Source organism: Musa acuminata, chromosome BXJ1-9 (genome assembly GCF_036884655.1).
Source record: "Musa acuminata AAA Group cultivar baxijiao chromosome BXJ1-9, Cavendish_Baxijiao_AAA, whole genome shotgun sequence".
Classification (NCBI taxonomy): domain Eukaryota; kingdom Viridiplantae; phylum Streptophyta; class Magnoliopsida; order Zingiberales; family Musaceae; genus Musa; species Musa acuminata.
Genome location: NC_088335.1, coordinates 15,627,880 through 15,641,877, shown reverse-complemented (window position 1 = coordinate 15,641,877; position 13,998 = coordinate 15,627,880). Strand labels below are relative to the sequence as shown.

Genomic DNA, 13,998 nt, shown 5'->3' with positions numbered 1-13,998 from the left:
TATTGATCTAAAGGGAAATGAATTGCACCATTATATAATTCCCCCCTTCTTCTTTCTTGTTTACAATGACAAAAGGAAGAAAAAAATTCGCTAGCATCTCAAGAGATTGATAAATCTATTTATGTCATTTTGAATATCTTGAAAGTGATTTTGATGATTTGATAATTTGATGATTTGAATTTGAATGAGTTATTAATCCAAATCATGATCTTGATTTCTTGAAATTATAACTTTAAATTTTTTTTATATGAATCAAGATCACTTACTATGATTCTTCTTTTCACTATTTGATTTATCCAAATGGATCATAATTTTTCTCTTGATTTTTTTATTCACAACTTGAAAGTTATTTTAGTACTCCCTTGTATTCATGAAGTGTATATCTCATCACCAAATTAATTTTTATTGATATTCTTCATGATTTGATAATTAATGTAAAGGGAAATAAACTATAATATTGTATTCTTCCCTTCTTTTTAATAATAACAAAGGGGGAGAAAGTAGTGCTAGCTTACACATTTTAAGGAGAAAATTTGCTAGCTTGCACATTTCAAAGAGAAGAAAACTTGCTAGCTTGCATATTCTAAAATGATGTAAAATTTGCTAGCTTGCTTATTATAAAATGATGTAAAATTTGCTAACTTGCATGATGTAAAACTTGCTAAATTTGCTAGCTTGCTCATCTCAAAAGAGAAGCAAAGTTTACTAGCTTACAAATTTCAAAAAGATGTAAAAACATGCTATCTTGCACATCTCAAAAGATGCAAAAATTTTGCTTACTTTCATATGTGAAAAACTTGCTAGCATATTCAAAACTTACTATTTTACTAGCTTACATATCTAAAAACTTATTAGTTGTACTTCTCCTTTTTGTTGATGATAAAAGGGGAGAAGGTATAATAATAATCATGCATATTATGCCTAAAATGATGATTTAAAATTATATATGATGATTTAGAATTATATATGTAATGATGATTTTAAAAATATACATGATAAATTGGTATTATGCATGCAATACTCATGATTTTATGATGCATGCAATGATGTGATTAACTGGTTCTTTCAATATTCATGATACATGTAACGATGAAATGGTCATGATTTTTTGAATTCAAAGTTTCTATCAATATGGCATATTGATAGGGGGAGTTTAGTTTAAACTCCATCAACAATTAGTTGTCATCATCGAAAAGGAGGAGATTGTTGAATCTCATATTTTGATGATGAAATCAATTGATGAGTTTACGATCTAATATGTGTTTTGAGTGACGCAAGACTAACTTCGATCAAAAAAGCCAAATTGATTAAAGCAGGAGGAATCAGACATTGGGTCAGAGTGGAACATGTCAGAAGATTGGATGTCAAGTCGGAGGATCGGTCGATGTATCGGCAGAAGGCTTCGTACCATGAGTTCGGGCATCGGGCCAGAATGATCGGACATTATGCTAAGGAGATCAGATGTTACAGAGGTCAACATGTCGATTGGCCAATACACTGCAAGAGAGGATGATCCGCTTAAAGGATTGAATGAAAAGTCGAATGAACCAATGACATGCCAGCCAATATAGGATTCATGCTTGCAATCGTGTATATCTAGATCTAGTTAGTTAGGTCTAATTGAGTTAGTTTTAAGTGTAATCATGTCAACTTGATTAGGGACCAATTAGGCCTGAATTAGGGCCCAATTGGGCCTGAATTAGGGCTGAATTGGATCTATTGTTTGCTCATTCAGTGTCCTATAGTAGGATCTAGTGGTAGTACCGCCCAGACACATTCTTCAAGACTATGTCAAACGGTGGTACCGCTAGACTGGGTGATGGTACCATCCAGAAACAGTCTCCCAGACTATGTCAGGCGGTGGTATCGCCTAGTGTTAGAAAGTACTGGCAATGGTACCGTCGGTACCTTGAAATCCCGGGGATTCAAATTTTTTGCTCCAATTTTTGAAGGCATTTAGGGTTTATAAATACCCCAATCTTTTCTGCTTGAGGTAGCACAAAAAAAAACTTTGTGATTCTAAGGTTGCAATCCTTGTTAGAAAGTTGAGTTCCCTCCTCCATATACTTAAATGTTGTTCTAAGGGAGAGTGGGAGGGGAATACTTATAATAGAGGGGTGTAAAGATTTTCTCCTAAACCTATGAAAAGGAGAAAGAGTTATAAGGGTAGTTGATCTTTGCCCATTGGAAAGAAGATCGATAGTGGAAGCCAATGGCCTCGAGTGAAGATGAATCGGGAGTGAATATAAGTCGAGACGACCGAACTACTATAAAACTCAGTTTGTATTTATTTCATACTTTTCATTTATATTGTAAACTGATTTACTTGCTTATTACTTTCACTACGCTTATAAACGTGTACTCTAAGTTAAGCTCATTTTCGACGAAATTTTTGAATCGACATAAAGTTTTACGATAGCACTGATTCACGCGCCCCCCCCCCGTCTTAGTATCGATTCACGATCTTAACATTAGATTCTTCTTTCTCGATAACTCTTCAAGTGATTGAATTAGATATTTTCTATTTCCTCTTTGAAGATTTTTTATTGTTTACTCAACATATCTTCTAAAGGCTTGTCATATCACATAAAACTATTAGTATCAAACCCATAATAATTGTATTGAGAAAAGAGTACAAATATCATTTTTAGAAAAGTGTTTATACACGTTTCAAGCCTAAATATTTTTCCTATAGTGTTCTTCATCTTGTGTTTGTACAAATATCATTTTTCCTATAGTGTTTATACACATTTCAAGCCTAAATATCATTTTCATCCTGTATTTTCCAATACCATTGAGAAAGAGAGGAGAACTCAAAATGAAAGAGCTCCCAAGATCAACAATTGAAGAACATACCAAAAATTTGATATAATATTAACATGGTTCAATACTTCCTACTTGAATCTATTGAGAAAATTAAAATTTTTACTACCGAACACAAGACCTTTGAGTTATTCTTACTTTGCCATAATCCCCTACCACCCTCTTATATAAACCTAAAGAGTATATATATATATATATACATAAATACATACATATATATATATGTATGTATATATATATATATATGTATGTATGTATATATATATATGTATGTACATATATATATATATATATATGTACATACATATATATATATATATATATGTACATACATATATATATATATATATATATATATATATATATATATATATATATATATATATATATATATATTTTCACATCCTCTTTAATATGTAAAGAGCACCCCTCTCAGGACACCCCCAAACTGCGGAGCATCGAAGGCATTTCTGTTTAGTTTTATAAAAAAAATTTAAAACTATATAAGATATTTATAAAATAATCAAACTCTAGTCGTCAAAATTTTCTACTCCACCGGCACTCCAGAGTTCTTCCTCAATTCCAAACTAGTTGTGAATCCCCAATATTTAGCAGGCCGGCTGGAACGGCAGCGTTGTGACTGCACAATCGACGATGGACCAGAGAGGCCATTTCTAACGCAGGAAGGACTGGTCGTTCCAATTTGGGCAAGGATGTTATTGCTCCAGCTCTCCTGAGCGTCAAAAGAATCTTGAAATGGAATCCTCAACGATATGGTTGTTCTTTAGCATAGCGATGTACTATATGGTCTTCGTAATGATCCTTATTGAGAGCAACCATCCACGGACGATCATGTTAACCAGATATGAATTATTATTATTTTATTATTATTATTATTATTATTATTATTATTATTATTATTATTATTATTATTGTTGTTGTTGTTGTTGTTATTATTATTATTATTATTATTATTTTATTTTTTATTTTTATTTTTATTATCTGCTATATATTGAATAGATGGCACCGGCAACTTCTGCTAAAATGATCAAAGTGTATATACATTTTAAGATTCAGGAACCGGAAAACATTGACCACCTGCTCTTCCATCTAATGCCATAAGTTACAGTAGACATGTTCTCTAAAATTTCACTGATACATTGCTTCCTGACAAGTCATGAAATCATAAACAGGACATTTCAGTGGCAATTTCACACCTGGAGAGTAGAGATATCGTTCTATAGCTTGCACCTGAACTGCTATCCCTGCAGGGACTGAGCAAATGTGGATATGAAACCAACCATCTGAGTATCAAAAGCAGGCCCCTCCATCTGAAAATGACCAACTCCTTCGATCAGGTGGATATCAACTTTGCCAGCAGCAGATTTAAGCTTATTTTGAAGCTGCTTTACGCTTGTGAACCCATCTTTTGTTCCCATGATAAATAGCTTCGGTTTCTCCGACTTCAGGATCGCTTCATGATGCCTCCCGAAAAGGATGGAAGCCATCAACCCAAAAGGATAGCCTATACTCACATAACCAACAACTTGGTCTATTTTATCTACGGCTGAGCCAGCAACTGGGGCACCTGTCATAAGTTCTCAATGTAAAGAGACTCCAGACTACTATTGTGATTCTCAAGAAGGTTAATGCATGAAACAGTCAAGAACGAAAGTTAATAATGTCACTCAAAGTGCTTAAGTGAAACAGACAGAACAGAGGCTTGCTGGTAAAAAGCATGACCGAGTTATTAATACACTAGTTGTAAATGAATGCTTGGGGAAGACACAGACGATAGAACTGCACACGAAATTCACCTTAAAAATTCCTGATACTGATCTGATATTCTACGGTGTTTATTCTGCTCAGTATCATATGCCAAACTAGGGTCCGAATGTAGGACCGAAAATAATTGAAGTATCTATTGGTAATACATCCAATTGTTTTCTGCAGTTATAACCAAGAACTTATTAATTAAACCAAAATAATTTGCCAGCCATTCATCAAAAACTATGTTTATTGAAAATTTTGTTTTCATTTATGAAATAGGAAGCAGAAAAATAAAAAAAAAGCTTAAATAGTAGTTCTCCTTCACAAGGATGGTGTTACTTTCATGCAAGTCCAACCAATACCAGCTGGTGCTAATAAACCTCTGCTTTAAAGTGCCATTGGACTTGACACTCAAGGACTGAAGGCCATGTAATTCATGTAACAGTAGCCTTTGTACTGCCAACCCCCTCCCCATTCCCTTCTTTACTTCCCAGAGATCAATATTTTCTAATGGGACACAGAAAATGTGCAATTTTCTAATGGCAAGTAAGTTGTTCCATTTTGTGCATGCTTAAATCAGATGCTACAATGAAACTATCTTATGATCTCTCATAGCAATCTGCCTCACCATTATGGGACACAAGTTGGAATATCAGAACTCCTTGCTAGTTGCAATTTTTGTAAATGACCAGTGCTTTCTGATAAGCCTAGTCTAAATTCATATTTCATTGAAATAACTTCAGCCACAAGGAATGCATTTTTCAAATTATGCAGTACATAATTCCCCTTGCAGTCTATATAAACATTAGCATGTACTACATCACAGAACATTTCTCACACAAAATTTTCTGTATTGTAACTTCAATTCTCAATGGGGATCCCAATCATCCACTAATTTTAGTCCCTAACTTACACGAAACAACATAAACAACTGTGATTCTTCCACCAAGGAGTAAAACCAGTAAAAACATCATGTGGTACCACATCTCGACAAGTATTATTTTGATTCAGCATCTGGCTCATCCTCAACACCAGAAGTAAAAAGAAGGAATAATGATTTGTATCATTTGACCAGTCAATTTAGATGAAATTGAATTCTGTCAGTAAGATTAAAGCAAAAAAAAAAAAGGCTATATTGTTCGCCTATTATGTTACATAGAGATTGCATTTTAAGTTCTCAAACATAGCGAACTTAACAGTAGCCTAGTTGACTCTCATCTCCAAGACTAATGCAGACCACAGAATTGATTGTCAATTCAGTGTGACAGTATCCCTTAATTCACTCATCACTCTCATGAGATTAACAGATACACATGGAACTAACTCAATTTCCCATGCACTCTGAATTTGAGGCTTTTTATGGTAGAGCCAAGAAAAATAAATTTGTTGGAACAATGAAAAGTGTCCATCGATGTCAATCATATAAACCATTTCATTTCATGAATACTTCTTTTGCTACATAAAGAACAAACCCAATTCAATGCCTATCAAGTACAAAAAGATGAATCTAGCGCATGAGACTTCTACCAATGCTGGGTCTGGAAAGGATATATGTATCCAGCCTTACCCCCACACCCCCACATATAGAAAGGATGTTTCTGTGACAAACCTTTGTATGCAACCTATCGGTAGTCTCTAACAAGGTCTGCCGTACCAAAACATACCGCCCGCTACCGGGCGGTACGCCCTAAAAACCCCTGTATCGGGCGATACGAGGTAAAATTGGGCGGTAACGGTCGAAATTTCGACCGTTACCGCCCGGCACCACTCGGTACCACTCGGTAACGGTCGATTTCGACCGTTACCGTCCGACACCACTCGGTAACGGTCAAAATCGACCGTTACCACACAGTAGCAGTGCTACAGTGTTCCAACGGTCAAATTGACAGTTGGAGCTTTTTCTCCTCCTATTTAAACCATTCTTCTCTCCCCTATTTCATTATACTCTCTTAAACTCTCTCTCAAACTTTCTTTTTCTCTCCTAAACTCTATAAAACAACGATTTGTGAATTCAATCGAGGCTAATTTGGGAAGATTAAGAGGAAAAACTTTCTAATCAAGAGATATGTATTCGTTTTTTTTAATTAGAGAGTAATTAAGACTATCCTAACTTTTCTAATCAAGAGGTATGTATTCGTTTTCTAATCAAGAAGTATGTATTTGTAACTTGACAACACTATCCTAACCTTTTTTTATCTAATTTTCAGATATTTTGGAGGGATAAATCGAAAAAATCAGGTGTACCGCTCGGTACACCTCGGTATACCGGTCTGTCACGGACAAACTTTTAAACAAGGTGTTTGATGTAATGCTCATGTATGTCCGTGTCTTTTGGCATGTTCATGCCTTGTACAGCATGTAGAGGGGCGACCGAAGGCATAATAGTCCCATTTTAGTTGGGTTGGTGGCCTCTTTAGGCTTATAAATAAAGGTTGTGTCATGTGGACACGTGCGAGAGATTTTCGATCTGTAATGGACCATTTTACCCTTTGTTATGCCACTGTTCAAAGCTTGTAAAGTCTGTTTGTAATTTGCATTGTCTATGAAGTATTTTCCGGAGATATTTGCTTGTGGATCCCGATTGAGGCGTTCTCTCTAACCCGTTCTCTCTTTTGTTGGTCCCAAGGGACAATGGGAGGCTTCGGGGAGACTGACCTTTGCGGACGGACACGCAAGGGTGCCGCACGACTTAGGCAAATCCAGCTAAGTCCGTGACAGATGGTATCAGAGCGGGACAAGCACTCATAGAAACACTTAGCATGCAAATGTGGGGGACCTAGCGGGGCTGCGTTGAGGGCAGTCAACACACGCGCGATCGTTTGGGGGAAAACGGGTATGGAGATGTAAGGAAAAGGAGTCGCTCGGAGAAGCGGGCATCTAACATTGGCATTCAGAGGAATGGCCAACCCTTCGCATAAGAGGCACCACGAGAACAGGCAAGCTTGAAAGAATTTGGAGCGCACAAAGATTGAGATGGCTGAGTTTGAACTACGGCTCAACGTTGGCAACTATACTTGATGGTGCTAAAGCCAAGCGAGGCGCTTGGTAAAGGATGAGACCATGCAAGGTGGAATGAGTTGCTCAACGACCAAAAGAGTTATGCAAAGCTTACAGAGGTGAGGGGAATTGCTAACTCGAAAAATTTGGTACTCATGCATGGGCTTGTATGCGGACGATGGAATGTTCGTGGCCATCCCAAGGCGACCGAAACTCGGCGCCATGGAGCATTGAAACTTTCTCTTCGGCATGTGAAGGATACGTCCGTAGGAGGCTGAAGTGTGCAACGAGTTCAGCATGTTGCTAGGCCTTGAGGGGTGCAGCGGGGACTGTATTGACGGGGAGTCGCAATCTAGCAAGTGCGTTTGCAGGAGGCAGAACAATGCACAGTTTGTTCAGCAGATCGGAGTAGTCCAAGGGGATGGTGGTCTCCGAAACGAAGAGAGATGTTGCTCCAACGAGATAGTTATCCAGGAGGGATAAGTCCCGGCTCTCCAGAGGGAGAATCATGTGAGACGGACCTCACATGTTGAGGAAGAGTACCTCAACAAACAACAACTCCACGAAGCTCGATGGACTGAGCAAGCGGCGAGGAGTCGTCGTATGATCTCGCTTGAGAGAATGCATTGGTGGATGCATTGCGAGATCAAGTAGGGGAGCGACCCAAAGCAACTTAAATGAAGGCACACTTGGAGTCGATATGGAGATCGGACTCAAGGGAGGGCTGACCCGTGGAATGGTGGGCACGAGGGCCACCATCGACTCAATGCAAAAACGAGGAGCGGAGCAACTTGGGTGTAACTTGGCGAAGTACCCAAGCCGCATGAAGGGAGCCATCATAGAAGTTGGAACATGGAGCAGAGGCGCAATGCTTTCCTTAGACAGAGGTCAAGGACATGAACTCTTGCAAAGGCAAGAGTAGGATCATGTTGTTCCATGGGTCATTCATTCTATCAGAGAGGACTCATCTTGCATGGTGCTAAAGATGAAGGGAGCTTCTGGGCACATGCACCTTATCTCGGAGGAGCATTTGATGGAGGAACTAAGGCGACTCAATTTGCGGAGGCTAAGTTGGGTTCAGAAGGCCTTAGCACGGGGCAAGAGGACGCAGAGGCGTGTACTCTTGAAGAATATGCCACAGTGTTGTCATTCAAGTTGCCATGAAGGAAGCGGTGCGCAGCGGAGATTGTGCTAGTAGGGGCAGAGGCCCAGGATCCAGACAATGGTGCACAAATTACAGTGAAGTCGGTGGACTTCGGGAGCTACTAGGCGACGGACTGTCCTAGAGCGGTGCTTCATCTAGGTGTGACCCAAGAGTGGGTAGATGAAGGTCGATTGCCAAAGGAGCGAACAAAATCGAAGGTGGAAGAGACCCTACGATGTATTGGCAGAGGCCACACATGGAGGGTTCACAATTCGAGTTTATTCCACAAGGATCAGAATGCAATGGAGATGTCACCAGGAGGCGACATGGTGCAGCGGATCGTGATGGAATAGTTCGTGGCAATGCGATACACACGACTTTGTCCCGGGAGGGACTAGATCATATGGAGGTATGATCGGGAGCTACTGGAAGCTCCACTTCAGTGAACAACACGACGGCGGAGGGACTTGATCATGCAGAGGTATGATCGAGTTTATTCCACAAGGATCAGAATGCAATGGAGATGTCACCAGGAGGCGACATGGTGCAGCGGATCGTGGTGGAATAGTTCGTGGCAATGCGATACACACGACTTTGTCCCGGGAGGGACTAGATCATATGGAGGTATGATCGGGAGCTACTGGAAGCTCCACTTCGGTGAACAACACGACGGCAAGAAGGGCTATGGATTCTAGGAGTGAAGGCCATGGTACCGCAGAGGCGGGTCTTCCGTGCGTGCATCGAATTGTGCATCGGATGAAAACCTTGGTCATCAGCATATGGGGGCTGGGTTCCACCAAGGGAAAAGTTCGAATGCAAGTACTAGTGAATTCCATGGGAGGGACTTGATCATGCAGAGGTATGATCGAAACAACTGGAGAGTTGGACTGCTCCAGAGCTCATATTCGCTTAAGGGAGCCCGGCAAGTCAGAGGACAAGGTCGAGTAAGCGAACGTTGCTACCAAGGAAGCTAAGGAGAACAGAATCGGTGCAAACCCTACAACGTGATGGCAAAGGCCATGCATGGGAGTTGCAGTCTGTCTTTCCATCGACCAAACAGACTGCTTGGAGAACACAGAGGTGTTGAAGCAGGGGGTCGAAAGGAGCGAGGAAGCGACGACGAGTCCAGAGGGACTTAGCTACCCAAAATCAAGCAATCAGTTAGAATGGAGGTGGACTCGGAGGAGTGTCATGGTGGCATATCTACTGATTGTGAAGAAAAGGGATGTAGATGCGAGGCGACGGATAGTAGTGCCATGGGCATGGCAACGCCATGGTACCGTAGAGGCGGGACTTCCGTGAAAGTCATTGATCCCTTGCTCTCATGGAGGGAGAGCGCTTGGTCGTGAAAGGGGCCGAGAAGGTGGAGCATGCAGAGGCAATTTCCAAGTACCGGGACAAGGCTGAAGGGCAAAGGCCGAGGAACTTTGTAAGACCGGTGTCAATGTGCTTCTCATCAAGATAGCCGAAAGTGAAGGACTTCGGGTCATGCAAGAGTGCATAACCAAGGAACGAAGCAGGCAGTACGCAGTGCTGTACGTTTGCTACTTAGTGGAGTAGGCGGCAGGGTTGATGGAGAAGACGGTACAATCCCAGAGGCGACCAAACCTATGAGAGAATTACTCCAAGTTGGGGTAAAAACTTCCTGCATTCCAGAAGTTCGATGGCATTGAGAAAGTGAATCACAGTAACTAACTCAACGCAAGGAGTGCAAACACTTCAAGTGCTTCAGAAGTGTGAGCAAAGAGCAGGCGAAGGCTAGTAACCAGCTCGATGCATGAAGTACAACCTCGAGGAGGCGAGCGAAGTTAAGTAACCTTTGCCTTCTCAACTCTTAAGAGAATGGGCGAAACCGAGTACCCCAATTCTCTTATCTATCCAGCAGAGGAGCTCTGCACAAGTTCAAAGACCCTTCGAAGATAATGGAAGACAATAGTTGTCAAATCCTCACCAACGGTGATCAGTGCTACTGAGAGTAGATTGTCCGCTTCATTTCCCAATGAAATGCCAATCGAAAGCGGAAGTGATGCGAACCTACTTGGATGTGACAACTAAGTGAAAGAAGAGTCAATGAGCAAATTTTATGGAGGAAGGACCCAAAACTTCAGAAGTTTGTGAGACGATGCTTGTTAAAGCTCCAACAAGCATCCACCCAGTTCAAGCAGCATGAGGAATTTGAGAGACTGGCGCAGTAAGGATGGTCTTTTCCTTCATCTGAGGGATCCGCAGGAATCAATAAGGATCAACACAACTCAGCCAACCCCACACCAGAGTCAGAGTCATTGGTGAGTTGAAGCAGCATGGCGGATCGAAGGTTCGACTACTCAAAAACAACAGCGGAGAGCAGCTAGGAGCCAAGAGGCGCATTGTAGCTGGAGCAGAAGATTAAAGACTCAGCAAAGGCGAGGAGTTGCAGTGTCGACAAAGGCTTCAACGAGGACGTCGAAGGAATAAGTGGGGGAGAATGTCACGGACAAACTTTTAAACAAGGTGTTTGATGTAATGCTCATGTATGTCCGTGTCTTTTGGCATGTTCATGCCTTGTATAGCATGTAGAGGGGCGGCCGAAGGCATAATAGTCCCATTTTAGTTGGGTTGATGGCCTCTTTAGGCTTGTAAATAAAGGTTGTGTCATGTGGACACGTGCGAGAGATTTTCGGTCTGTAATAGACCATTTTACCCTTTGTTGTGCCACTGTTCAGAGCTTGTAAAGTCTATTTGTAATTTGCATTGTCTATGAAGTGTTTTCCAGAGATGTTTGCTTATGGATCCCGATTGAGGCGTTCTCTCTAACCCGTTCTCTCTTTTGTTGGTCCTAAGGGACAATGGGAGGCTTCGGGGAGGCTGACCTTTGCGGACGGACACGCAAGGGTGCCGCACGACTTAGGCAAATCCAGCTAAGTCCGTGACAGGTCGGTACACCCATACCGTACCGTATCGAGCCCGGGTCGAAATGTTTTTTGGAGATATTTGCTTATGGATCCCGATTGAAGCGTTCTCTCTAACCCGTTCTCTCTTTTGTTGGTCCTAAGGGACAATGGGAGGCTTCGGGAAGGCTGACCTTTGCGGACGGACACGCAAGGGTGCCGCACGACTTAGGCAAATCCAGCTAAGTCCATGACAGGTCGGTACACCCATACCGTACCGTACCGAGCCCGGGTCGAAACTCCGGTACGGTACAGTACGGCGGACCTTGGTCTCTAATATTGTATAAACTTAAAGTAAACTTTTCTTGTTTCTGTAACCTGAACCTTAAGCACATAACATTTGAACTATTTTTCAAACAATTGCTAATCACCATTATTATTCATTAAAAAAAAAGAACTAAAATTGGCAAAACAGGCATCAGCTAAGGTGCCAAGTCGGAAATGTACCTATATGAAGTACTATAAATAATTGACAACAATATGTTGGGATGATCACAAGCATTACTAGCAGAAGCAGATAGAAACAAATCTTCAGTCTAGAACCCTATTACGGGTTCTGCATCACATTTCCCTTTCCTCTATTCCTACTCTTGCCTGGTTTTCCCTTGTTTGATACTCTGAACACCTTAAGTGCAAATATATCGTAAAGATAGCCCCTCATGTTGTTGTTTTCTACCGAAGTATTCGTCAAAAGGACCTCTTTTTCATTTGGATCTCTTTTTTTCGAGCCCATCCTTGTATTGTACATAAACCAGGGGATTATTGCAGACAATTAATTAGTGAGTCTTTTCTCATATCAATTCAACTTGAACCACTTAGAATGTAATGTTTGCCAACAACTGAAGTTCAAGAGGATTGCTATTCGGCTATGCAAACTTAAATATAAGATTATTCACAGATAAAGCAGAATAAATAGACGAAGAAAATCTTTTTCACATCAAATTTGAAACTTTTTTCCATTTCAAAATTTGATTTTCTGATCATTGTATACTATAATGAAAATTGAAGACCAACGGAGCTACTAGAGTGTTCTGATGGGATTTATAGATACTCTAAAAGCATCAAGAAGTATTTTGCAAAAGCATCAGATATATAAATTGTAGATTGGATAATCTTTCTAAGTATCATGGCCTACAAATCTCCTATTTGTCTTTTCTAATTTGGTCAAAGATCTTAATATATCTACACTTTTTGAGTGAATGATTGACTGATTTGCTAGTAGAAGTTCAAGGTTTATCCTGTGAAGAAAATCATAAAATTTCTAGTTGATCATTGGAAAACAAACTAACATGATCAACTCTTGCAAACTCAATCAGAAATCTGTTTTTGACTCATAAGACAATCATGATATGGCACAAAGGCCTTTATTATTATTATATTTTCTTTTGCAACGGATATTTTTTTTTATTCCTAATCTAACAAAACCTCCGTATCCTAAAATGATACTTTTGGGAGCCCTGAGATCCACCTTATCATCGTCCAGGAAGATAAACATCCACGCATTTCGTCGGATCCAACATCAATTACCAAAAGCATTCTAGCAAGTAATCGAGTTGGCACCAATAATGCCCACTGTACAAAATTCAGACTATCTTTCCCCTGGCGAAGTAGTCCGCAGGGGAGCAACAAAATCTAATGAAGCAGAAGAAACAATTTTCGGCATCGTCGAAAGAAGAGGTACCACCGATCTATCGATCCACCAAAATAAGTAAAAAAGAACGCGGTCGAGAACGATAGTTGAGGGTTATTACCTGCGGAGGAGCCGACCAAGACGATGCCGCGAGGGGAGAGGGTATCGGAGACCCACTTGCAGACGGCGATGACGTCCTGGATCTCAGCGGAGCCGAAGAGAGATGCCCGGCCGGAGGAGCGGCCAGCGCCCCTCATGTCGAAGGTGACGGCCCGGTATCCCCTTTCGGCGAGCCCGGTGGCGATCCCCCGGAGGAGGCCCTGGAAGCCTCCAAGGACGGTGTAGGGGTGCACGAGGACGACGACGAGGTCGCTGATGGGGGAGTCCGACGGCTTAAAGAGCCGCGTGTGCAGCGTGACGCCGTCGCTGGTCTCGACCGTCACCGACTCCATCCCACCACCACTGCTTCAGCAGGAGAGAGAGGTCTTTTTCCTCCCGCTGTGGACTTTTATTATTAGAAGAAGGTAACGTGGTTATGAGGAACGGCAAGTGGTTGGGTTTTTAGGTGAAAGGGAGAAAGAGGAACCACAAAATGAAACACCCATCAAACAATCACAGCGTTCACGATGCTCACATACATACCTATGACGGCCTCTTAAAAAGAGCCAATCGGAGAATATGATTCATTTGGCCAGCAGATATTATCC

General features: G+C 41.1%; 1 protein-coding gene across 1 annotated transcript; it reads right to left on the bottom strand.

Moving 5' to 3' along the window:
* Positions 1-3,895: 3,895 nt before the first annotated feature.
* Positions 3,896-13,869, bottom strand: LOC103998476 (uncharacterized). Its single transcript, XM_009419958.3, has 2 exons — positions 13,413-13,869; positions 3,896-4,411 (listed from the first exon to the last, which is right to left on the bottom strand). The coding sequence occupies exons 1-2, from the start codon at positions 13,741-13,743 to the stop codon at positions 4,083-4,085; spliced, it is 660 nt and encodes a 219-aa protein (XP_009418233.2). The 5' UTR covers positions 13,744-13,869; the 3' UTR covers positions 3,896-4,082.
* Positions 13,870-13,998: the final 129 nt, after the last annotated feature.

Excerpts from the sequence above, each read along its gene's own strand:
- LOC103998476 (XM_009419958.3), bottom strand. The coding sequence starts at position 13,743 with ATGGAGTCGGTGACGGTCGAGACCAGCGACGGCGTCACGCTGCACACG. Across the intron at positions 4,412-13,412 it reads CTTGGTCGGCTCCTCCGCAG|GTGCCCCAGTTGCTGGCTCA; the intron begins GTAATAACCCTC and ends AACTTATGACAG.